Source organism: Crocodylus porosus, unplaced genomic scaffold (assembly GCF_001723895.1).
Source record: "Crocodylus porosus isolate Cpor-Errol unplaced genomic scaffold, CroPor_comp1, whole genome shotgun sequence".
Taxonomy (NCBI): domain Eukaryota; kingdom Metazoa; phylum Chordata; order Crocodylia; family Crocodylidae; genus Crocodylus; species Crocodylus porosus.
In genome coordinates this window covers 3,119,201-3,129,613 of record NW_017728945.1, presented here as the reverse complement: position 1 = coordinate 3,129,613, position 10,413 = coordinate 3,119,201, and the positions used below count along the sequence as shown (strand labels likewise).

The 10,413-nt window shown below is 54.7% G+C and overlaps 2 protein-coding genes across 5 annotated transcripts in view; one reads left to right on the top strand and one right to left on the bottom strand.

Moving 5' to 3' along the window:
- Window positions 1-6: 6 nt before the first annotated feature.
- Window positions 7-4,912, top strand: APEX1 (apurinic/apyrimidinic endodeoxyribonuclease 1). 4 transcript variants are annotated; one of them, XM_019550646.1, is made up of 5 exons: window positions 7-31; window positions 712-829; window positions 908-1,095; window positions 2,628-2,820; window positions 3,593-4,912. In XM_019550646.1, exons 2-5 carry the CDS (start codon window positions 769-771, stop codon window positions 4,105-4,107), a joined length of 957 nt encoding a protein of 318 aa, XP_019406191.1. In that variant the 5' UTR covers window positions 7-31; window positions 712-768; the 3' UTR covers window positions 4,108-4,912. The 4 variants fall into 4 exon arrangements, with proteins under 4 accessions (XP_019406191.1, XP_019406190.1, XP_019406187.1 ...); XM_019550645.1 differs by having other exon boundaries at window positions 707-829; XM_019550642.1 differs by lacking the exon at window positions 7-31 and adding an exon at window positions 234-306 and having other exon boundaries at window positions 707-829.
- Window positions 4,913-6,131: 1,219 nt separating this feature from the next.
- TMEM55B (transmembrane protein 55B) overlaps window positions 6,132-10,413 on the bottom strand; it is a 4,797-nt gene continuing 515 nt past the window's right edge. The window contains exons 2-8 of the mRNA XM_019550685.1: window positions 10,372-10,408; window positions 10,042-10,232; window positions 9,813-9,919; window positions 9,597-9,702; window positions 8,484-8,536; window positions 8,127-8,217; window positions 6,132-7,839 (exon numbers count right to left, since the gene is read on the bottom strand). Coding sequence (XP_019406230.1) covers window positions 7,696-7,839; window positions 8,127-8,217; window positions 8,484-8,536; window positions 9,597-9,702; window positions 9,813-9,919; window positions 10,042-10,232; window positions 10,372-10,408 — 729 coding nt within the window. The 3' untranslated portion in view covers window positions 6,132-7,695. The remainder of the gene's footprint in view (window positions 7,840-8,126; window positions 8,218-8,483; window positions 8,537-9,596; window positions 9,703-9,812; window positions 9,920-10,041; window positions 10,233-10,371; window positions 10,409-10,413) is intronic.

Here is a 10,413-nt window from a genome sequence, read left to right as displayed (position 1 = left end):
GTGCGGCAGCGCGGGCCGAGCTGCAGCGCCGGTGGGAGCCGCGGCGCCGGGGGGAAGCGGGCAGGCGATTGGCTGGGGGCGGCGGGGAGCGGAGTGCCGCGCACTGCGATTGGCTGGGGGCGCTTGTGCCGGGCGCCGGGCCCGGTGGTTACTGGCCGGCCCGGGGGCTTAACAGGCCGCGGGGCACGTGCTCGGCGTCCGGGCTCGTCCGGGGAGGGGGTGCTCGGCGGGGATTGGCCGGGACCCGGATGCGGAGCGCGCGACCCGGCAATTGGCCAGGGAATGGATGTTGGCGTTCGCTGCGCGGTGATTGGCCAGGAAGCAGGTGTTCTGTGTGCTGGGTGGTGATTGGCGGGGGAGCAGGTGTTATGCGTGTGCTGGGTGGTGATTGGCTGGGGAGCAGGTGTTACGCGTGTGCTGCGTGGTGATTGGCTGGGGAGCGGGTGTTCTGTGTGTGTTAGGCGGTGACTGACTGGGGAGCAGGGGGCTTTGGCATTTCAATTGGGGGGGGGGGGGCCCTGCTGCGCTTGGAGCAGGGCTGTCCAGCCCATGGGGGGCAGGGCGGGCTCCGGAGGAAGCGGGGAGCCCGGAGCAGAGGGCTAGCAGGGGATGGGGTGGCTGCCCCCCCATGCTGCCCCCGGGACAAGCCTGGGCACCCGGGTGCGTGGCCCCCTGTCCTCCGGGGCTCAACGCCTCCTCTCCCCAGTGCAGGCTCTTGGCAAGCTCCGTTGGCTCCTGGCGCCGCGGCGTGGCTGCGGGTGGCCCGAGATGCCCAAGCGCGGGAAGAAGCAGGGGGGAGGGGACAGCGGGGAAGAGCCTGAGGTCCCAGGTAAGAGTTCTCCCCATCCCCTGTGGATTCCCGTCCCCTGCTGTGCGAGCGCTGGAGCCCCCCACCCTCTCCCCGCAGAGCCCGAGGTGAAGAAGAGTAAGAAAGAAGGAGCCAAAGGCGCCAAGGAGAAGGCTGTTGAGGGGCCGATCCTGTACCAGGACCCCCCGGACAAGCTCGCCTCCCCCAGCGGGAAGCGCTACACGCTGAAGGTCACCTCCTGGAACGTGGACGGGCTCCGCGCGTGGTTCAAGAAGAAGGGGCTGGAGGTAAGAGCCGAGGCAGGAGAGTCACGCAGTACGTTCAGACCAGCCGCGCTCACAAAGTAAGACTGGCCATGTCTGCAACGCACTTAGCGCACACCTAACTGCTGAACTGAGCCATGCATTTGGACCCGCTGAAGGTGCAGAGTAATTGCCATTCAAAATGCATCTATCAAGAGATGAGGCAGGTTGTCCCCTTTCCCTCCCTTTAAATTGATTGGGCCTCTAGCCGTTCTTGAACAGCCGGCAGGGGTGGGAGGGATCAGTTTGTATCTTGGATCTCCGTCTTCCTGCTACGGTTGCTGGTCTCAAGTCAGCGCTTGGAAATACATAACAACGCTACAGCTGGTTTCTGTTCAGTTTGAATACGAGCATGGAGCGAGGGCCACAGACTGCGGTGGTGTTGCTGGAGAGCGTCGGAGATGAGCGCTCGGAGCTGCAGCAGCCGAGAACCATTTCCTGTTTTACAGTGTAGCCTAGTAGCCAGAGCCCTGGCCTGGGTCACTGCAGTTCAGGGTGCAAATTGCCACCCCTCGGCTCCTCCATTTCCCCTTCCAGGGTAGAAATAGTAACTTGTGGGTGTTTGGAGACATGCAGAAGGAGAATTTGGATTATTAAGTTTTATTTTTGGCCAACAAAGTTTTGGGAAATGGGGTGGTTGGGAGTGCATTCAAAAACTAATAATAAACGAGCCTCTCATTTTATGAAGTTGGTTTTGAATGTACAGTTTGACTGCTTTCCCTCCCTCCCAAATCTGGTGAACATTGACTTTTAGATGTTTGGGGCTTTCTCTCAGCCATCCCCTTTCTTGATTTTTGCCACCAGGTTTAATTAACTAGCAGTTATGTCCTGGGGGCAGGTTGCCCCTTTTTCTCCCCTCCAATTGATTTGGCCTCTAGACATTTTTGAATAGCTGGCAGGGAGCAATTTTGAATCTTGGATCTCAGTCTTCCTGCTGTAGTTGCTGTCCAAAAAATATCATTTTTATTTTTTTTCCAAAAAACCCTCCCAATGCACTTTAGAGCTAATGAGGAGGTGGAGGATATTTCCCTGCTGTGCAGCTGTCATGCACTGTTATACAGGTACAGTCAGGTCTTATGCTGGTTAGGAGCTCACTCCCAACACAGCCTCAACATTATAAGAAACCTGCCTTGAGAGCAAAGGAGATGAGGCTTTCTGATCCTGTGGGGCTGGTTTCAGCGACTCAGCCTTAGCTACAGAGCAATTAAAACAACACCTAGCATTACAGCAGGAGGATGACGTACAGTGAGGCCACAAGAGAAGGGGTAGGATGGGTATAGAGGTGGGGGGTTGGACCTAGTTCAGGAAGGGGCACAGAGTCCAGTGGATTATAACGGGGCTGAGGTTTATAGTAGAGTCCAGGAGAACGCCTGGGAAGGGGGCTGCAGTAGCAGAGACGGGGAGAGTCTGGGAAATAGGTTTCTGTGTTTCAGATCTAGAGACCTGGGCTGGGGATAGAAACCAGGAGTCCTGGCTGCCAGCCCAGCCACCCTGACTAACCCAACCCTCCCCCACAGTGGGTGCGTGAAGAGGGCCCAGATGTGCTGTGCCTACAGGAGACAAAATGTGCAGAGAAGCTGCTGCCCCCCGAGATACGGGACATGCCCGAATACCCACACAAGTACTGGGCCTGCTCTGATGACAAGGAAGGCTATAGCGGGGTGGCCCTGCTCTCCAAGACCGAGCCGCTTAATGTCACCTATGGCATTGGTAAGGACCCCCCATCTCTGACCCTTGACATCCTTTAACACCCCAGTTCTCCCCTTGGAGCCCGTTTACCATGCTCCATCACCTCTGCCCCCTCACCCTCTGGTTGATTCCCTTTTTATTTATTTTTAATTGCCTTTTCTCAGCATCCTTTTCTCATGTTGGGCAAAAACCATGCTGCCTGCTCCTGTGGCCAGGCCTCTTTGTGCACCTCTTTAAGCTGGTGACCACTGTCCTTGACCTTTCAATTGCTTGCAATGTCTGACTTTGACCCTCATATCTGCATTCTTTTTCTTCTACCTCCTGAACATGGGACCCATGCCTGTGGTCCCTGTAACTTCTCTTCCCCAGCCTCCAAACATTTGCCCATTGAACCCTACCTGCTGGTGACCTTGCCATGTGATTTCTGGTACACCAAGCCTTCTCCTCTTGACTTCAGTCTGCACAGCCTTGACTTTTGTCCCTCCTCCCTTTACCCCATTACTGTCCCTTTAATTCCCTCTTAATTGACTCTTAGATCACTTCCCCAAGCCTTACATCTTTCCCCTTTATACTTTCTGCCTCCGATTCAAGGACCCATCCTAACATTTGACCTCAACTCTACCCATGCGATTGACCTGTGCTCTAACTTCTGACCTTTACCAGCCAATGTCCTTTGTTTCTTCTGATCCTGAACCACTTCTGCATGTGCCTTCAGAGACTCCTGCCTTCCTTAGTCTCATGCCTTCCATTCCTACTATTCCTTTTGCCCCTTCTGACCTCTTCTCCCTAACAGGTGAGGAAGAGCATGACAAGGAAGGGCGGGTGATCACAGCCGAGTTCCCCTCGCACTTCCTCGTTACCGCTTACGTGCCCAATGCAGGCCGGGGCCTGGTGCGCCTAGAGTACCGCCAGCAGTGGGATATTGCCTTTCGGGCCTACTTGAAAGGGCTGGATGCCCGCAAGCCTCTCATCCTGTGTGGGGACCTCAATGTGGCCCACAAGGAGATTGACCTCAAGAATCCCAAGGGCAACAAGAAGTCAGCTGGATTTACACCCCAGGAGCGCGAGGGCTTCGGGGAGCTGCTGGCAGCCGGCTTCCTCGACACCTTCCGTCACCTGTACCCAGACACGCCCTACGCCTACACCTTCTGGACCTACATGATGAACGCCCGCGCCAAGAACGTGGGCTGGCGCCTGGACTATTTCCTGGTATCGCAAAGCCTGCAAGGGGCTGTGTGTGACAGCAAGATCCGCACCCAGGTCATGGGCAGTGACCACTGCCCCATCACCCTCTATGTGGCCCTCTGAGCTGGGCTGGGGCCAGTATGCCCTTACAGCCGCATCACCCCAATGCTCTCTTACCCTTTATGTTTTTAGCAGCAAGGCTTGGGTCTATAGCCTGAATGGGCCCTCTGTCCCCATACAAGTCAGAGGTAGAAGGGGGACTATATTGACCTTTCTGATTCTGATCAAGTCTTAATATGTCTTGTAAGCAGGACTTTGGCCTTTCAGCCTCTGTCTGGCCTTGGGACATACTCTTGACCTCTGTGCATCTACAGAGCCCCGTAAGAGAGTAACAGGGCCACATGAGCAGAAGAATGGGCCTGTATGTCTTTGTAGAGCCCTATAGGAGCCATGGAGAGAGTACGGAGAAAAGGCCTTGTGCCAAGGTCAGGCGATGCCTCGCCCCAGGGGTACCCCGGAGCAGTCCCAGTTCAACCCCCTGCACATGGGAGAGCCAGCTCTCAGAGGGTCCATGACCTCACACCTCAGAGACCAAGAACCTGTGGCAAACATAGCCTGGGGACAATTACACTGCACCTTGTTCAGACCAGGACTCTGATCCTCCCGCACTGCCCAAGCCTTGCTGTGACCCCCAGTAGACTCCCTAGCTCCCTCCACCTGTAAGGACCGCCCTAGGATCTGCTTGTTTCTTTCTCCCCAAAATTCAGAGACCCTACTGATAATGGAGAAGTAGGGCACTATTTTTTACCTGTAAAATTAAGTAGCTCTCTTGCCTAGAAGCCAATGCCCCACTAGCGGGGGTTTCCCCAGTTGTGCTGGGGGCTGTATGTTGTTGCAAGGAGTATTGAATAAAACATATTTAAAACAAGCTGTTGAATCTCATCTTTTTGGGGCAGGGGAAAGTGGGCTCTGCCTTATTAGCTCTTTACAGGTAAGTCCCCTAAAGCTCCAGGGGAGGCACCTACCTGGTAAATGAGCTGTACTGAAGTCCCTACATCACATCCCAGCTCGTGCGTGGTGGGAGGGAAATAAACTCCTAGCTCGTCAGCACAAATGGGGGGGGAGGAATATGCCTCAGTTTGCAGAAAGCCTGAAATGCTGCTCTCAAGAAAACCCAGCAGAGTGGTGCCTGTTTGAATCTGCAGGAACTTTGAGGAAGCTGCTCTGAAGGGAATAACATATTGAAATAACAGCTGTGCCTGATCCCCAAGCTGAAATGGGAGTGCCCTGATACAGAAACAACTTGCACGGTTTACAGAGAACCTGGACCAATTCTTGAGGCGGGGGGCAGGGAGGTGGACAAGGCGCACACGAGTGCAACAGCAAGGAACAACAGCCCTATCAGGGTCAAAAGCATGATCTGGTTGTGTTTAGAGAGCCAGCCTCTGCTTACTACGATGAGCACACCTGACTCGGCCCTTTGCCTCATTAGCACAAACCAGAACCAGGGGTCCCGCTGCTACACCACGTGAAGGGCAGACCTCGGGAAGCAGCTGTACTATCCCTCTCTGGCTAGGTAAGCTACTGTCCTCTGGAGTCCAGTTCTCAAGTTGGGAACAGGGCACCAGGAGCTGAGACAATTCTGGCTGTAAGGAAGTCCACACCTCTCCCATAAAGTATCCTGGCTCTGCTACAGGAGGAGAAACAGGCCAATCTCCACCCCCACTCCTTCCATACCCTCCCGACAGGCATAGCACACAGAGCCCCCTCCCATTAACCAGCTGAATGCAGTGCCCTTCATGAACCCACCCCACCTACTCTCAAACACTCACCCCATAGTAAAGAGGTTGTGAAAAGGACTAAGAAGGATCCATTAGAAGCCAACTCCATCTCCTGTTCCCCAAGGGATGGTGGCTCTGATCCACTCAGGAGCCGGGGGACTGGCTGAAGCAGGAACACAGGACTTTCACAGTTTTGGAGGGGAGTTAGAGGCCCTGTATCTGCAGCCTCGGGGGTGTAGCAGGTTTAGGTATTGTCAGCCAAGATTGTAGCAGAAAAGGGTAAAAGAAGGCCTCAGGGACCCATACCAGACAAGAAGGGGGGGAAAAAAAGGCAGTCCTAGGGAAAGAGAAGTGACCCAGACATCCTTGAGACGTGAAATCTTCTTTATTTACAGTCAGATCATCTGTCAGTTTGTCTGTCCCTGGGGTTGGGAAAGACACAAACCCAATTTAAATTAGCACTGCACAGGGAGGGGACAAACCCTCGGAAAGAGCAAGAGCAAAGGGTGGAGCTTAAATAGTTATATACAGGGGTGGGTTATGTACAAGCCAAAAGCGGTATCCAGTTTGTCCATGTGAGCTTGGCAGGAACAGGCTGGCCCTGGGACATGTGGAGATCAGGAGGGGGTGGGAGAGGAGCCCCAAGTCCTGCCACTCACCCAGCCATGGATCACCAAGGAACCGAGGCCTGACACTTTCCATCCCCCTGCTCTGGAACAGGAAGTGCTGGTCACTCCCCCAAAAGAAATGTTACCCCAGAAGGAAGTGATACTAGCCAAGATGATCACCCTTCCCTCTCAACCTCCATTTGTGCCTGCTCCAGAGGAACAAAAAGGCATGAAGGAGGAGAGGTCTCTCCCCAAACCTTCCTCCCAAGCAGTTCCTCAAAAGAAGCCCTAAAAGAGGAGGGGGGGGAAAAGAAACGAAAGGAGAAAGATGATCCTCAATCCCATTCCACCCTCACCTAAGATATGGTGTGGTGCCCCAGAAGTGCAGAAGTCCAGGGACACAATAGGAAGGGGATGCTACTATGGTGGTCAAACCCAGCAGCAGGAAGGTAAGGCCCTGGGGCCTTCCTTGTCCATTGTGCCCGAGGGAGATGTGAGAGGTTCAGGATGGGGCAGCCCTTTCTTTGGGAATGTGCAACCAGACTACCCAAGGAGCAAGGGGAAGAGCAAACAGGAAGCAACTTCTGCCACCACCATCAGCAACAGCCCGTGGGCCTCCCCAGCACAGAGGCACCAGCTGCAGCCCTAGGATGCCCCACAAAAATGCTACATTTGGTCCCTTGACAGAAGACAAGCGGGGGGCAGGGGGGTGCTAGGTAAGGGAATGGGGAATTTGGGTCCCCTCATCAGCCCCCGACATACATTGTGGAATGTTCTCCAACCTCCTACTCATTTTCAGCACACCCACCACACATGCAGACATCATAACTGTGCTCCTCGCTCCCTCCTCCTGCTCAAGAGCTCTTCAGTGACCGGAACTACCGTTTCTTCCTCTTGCATAAAAGCTGGTGCCACTGTGAGCCATCTCTTGTTTGAGGGGTGGATCCCAGCTGAGCCACTGTGGTTTGGCTTCCTCTTTGTCCATGCAGGGCTACCCCTTGAGCCAGTCCCTGGTCTTGGCAACAGGTTCCAGCTGAGCAACTGCTGTCCAAGTGTTCCTGGCATCGGCAGGGTCATGTCCTCCTAGCCTCAGGGTTTCATCAGTCAGAGACCTCTTCCTTGTGAAGCCCACCTGCCCTTCCTGGCTTTGGCAGAGGTGGGGGAAAAGAGGAGCATGACCACGGTGAGGGGTTCAAAGAGAAGGCTGGACGGTTGGATGATAGCTGGAAGGAAGCAGTAGGGTAGGGGACCCTGCACATGGTGTAGTGCTAGAGGGGGGATGATGGTGAACAACTGGAGGGAAACGTTGGGTAGGAGGCGGCTCAGGAGAAGTTCTGGACCGGGTGGCTGACTTTCATGCAAGCCCAATACATGGCCCGGCCCAGGCATATCACAGCTAGAAGAATGACCAGTGCCCAGGAGGCGTAGATCCCGCCATATCGACGGGCGTGCTTCCACGTGCCAAACTGTAGAGACAGAGACAGAAAGACAGTCGGGGTCAGGATATCCAGCCAACAGCTTAGACCAGGGGAGCCCCAGCTTCCAGACCAACTCTGGAGGGAGTGGGCATCTACTGCTCAGCACAGGAGATGAGGAACTAGGATTCCTGCTTCTGGCCCTAGATGTCTGAGAAGGGATTTCAGGTTCCCACCCCTGGGTAGGCCAAGACTCAGCCCCAGCTCTCAGCCCTGGGAGGAACAAGGGGAAGAGGTCTGAAGCACCAGTAGTTCCACCCTTTCATCTAGACACTCACCGCTAGGCCCGTGGCAGTTGCAGCCATTATTACACCTAAGAGAAAGCAGCAGATACATCTCTTCCGGGGATACCTGCGCCCAATAGATGATCTGGAAGAAAACAGAGCGGAGTGTGAGATGTCCAACCCCTATTCTAAACCAACTAAAAAGTCTCATTCCTTTTCCAAAGCTGGAGGCAGAATGCAGAAGACCTGTCTCCCAGCCCCCAGGTCGATTCACACAGTTGCTGCATTCCCTGGACCTCTAGGGTCATTATGTGCATTCGAACAATCCCACCCCACCAAGCAGGGCTTTCTGCAGTCTAGTCCTGCACAGGAACAGGGGGGTCCAACTGTGACAAGCAATAAGTCACTTACACCTTACGGCAGTGTGGGCAGCGGGCTAAAGTGCGGTCTGTGAACTCCGTCCACTAGAAAAGAAGAGATACAAAAGGAAGTTTAATATACATATAGGACTTTCCAAGCTTCAACATGCCTAATCCATTAGTCCCCTCTCTTTTTAAAAAGGATTGGAAGATAAAAACAAAGACCACCACAGGTTTTAAGATTTCTTTGATAAATAAACTTTTTTTTCCAAATGAAGTCTAAATGTAATGCAAATCTATTACAGCCTAAACTAAGGAGTCACCTTACGTAAGAGCCTAAGAACTGCCCAACATCCTGTGTCACACAGTGGCAGAGAGTGGATGCTGAAAGGGTGTAACCAGTGAATTGGGTATAACCAGGGTTCCTCCCCCGCACCTCCACACTCACTCATGGCCTCCAGCATTTAACTAGGAAGTTCCGATTCAGAGGCTGCATCATCCCCAACTCCTGTGCTCAATAGCTACTGATACCTGTTTCCTCCAAGAATTAGCCAATTCTCTCACCACTCCCCATTTCAGAAACGCGTGCACACACACACAGGTATTGTGTTAAGGGCTTCATGTAGAGGAGAATACAGGGGTTGAGCTACAGAAAACAAGACGCTAATAAAGCTGGCACAAGGGTCAAGATCCACCCTCTGACACCAGGAGGCACAGTCAGAATCATCCGTCAAGCCCACCTGGGGCGGGTCCATACTTGGATCCTTCTCCTTACATGAGCAACTGAACACAGCAAAATCGTCTCAGATTTAGCGTGAAGATTTACTAGTAACCGTTAGAAAAGAAAAAAACCAAATGTGCATCAACCAAACGATACAAAAAACTAGAACTCTTGGTTCCAAAAAGATACCTTTTATTAGACCAACTGGAAAATGGCAAGAAAATTGTACTTTTCTGCAAGCTTTCGGGACACCACCAAATGATACAGCACTTTTTACTTTCTGTGTGTGCTCGTGTGAAATCTACCAGGACAGACTCATACACCCACCCTCCGCGTGCCGACTCTCTCTTCCCTCTCCCAGCAGGGAAGTAACACATCCAGACGCCAACTGGGAGCCAGGATTTCCCCATCCCCATCCCCATCTCCTCTTGGACCCCAGCTTACCAAGAAGGTGTTCTTGCAGTGCCCACAAATAACACGCACTCCCACGGGCTGAGGCTCGGGGCTCAAGGGCCCGGGGTGCACCGGGCCCAGGTTAATGATTCTTTTACTGTGGACAAATTAAAACATGCATTTAACCAGGTCTTCCCCCTGCAAGTGCCTGACGCCCTTCTCGGAACCCTGTCCCCGAGGCAAGCCTCCTTCCTCGCAGTCTCTCACCAGTACGGCCGGGGGCAGGCAATTCGCTGCGACGTCACCTTGCAGATGAGCAGGCAGTTGCAGGGGCACCGCACGTACTTCTTCCCAGGGGGCGCGTTCTTGATGGGCTGGGGCAGGAAGGGGATTTGGGTGAGTGCCTGCAACACGCTCACGCCCGGACCCGGCTCTGGAGAGGAGGAGCCCGGGCAAGGGCGGGGTGGCCATGGCCCAGCCGGGGGCAGGGACTCACGGTGGCCTCATTGCAGACGCTGCACTTGACCACGTGCTGGTGCATCTTGCCCTCCACGTTGATGAGGCTCTGGCAGACGCGGCAGGTGATCATGGGGGCGCTGCCGCTGTCGGGGCTGGTCAGGGGCGAGTAGGGCGGCGGGTCCTCGCCGGGCAGCACGGCCGGGTGCCCCTCCGGGAAGGGCGGGAAACCTACAAAGTGTGTGGGGGGACGGGGGGAGACCAGCTGCCACCTGGTGCAGCCCTCCCAAGACCACGCCCCCTCGCGTGTAGCCACGCCCCTACAGACGCCCCACCCCCTCGCGCGCAGCCACGCCCCCCAGGCGCTCACCCTGAGGCGGAGCGGGCTTGGCCCCCGCGGGGCCCCACTGCG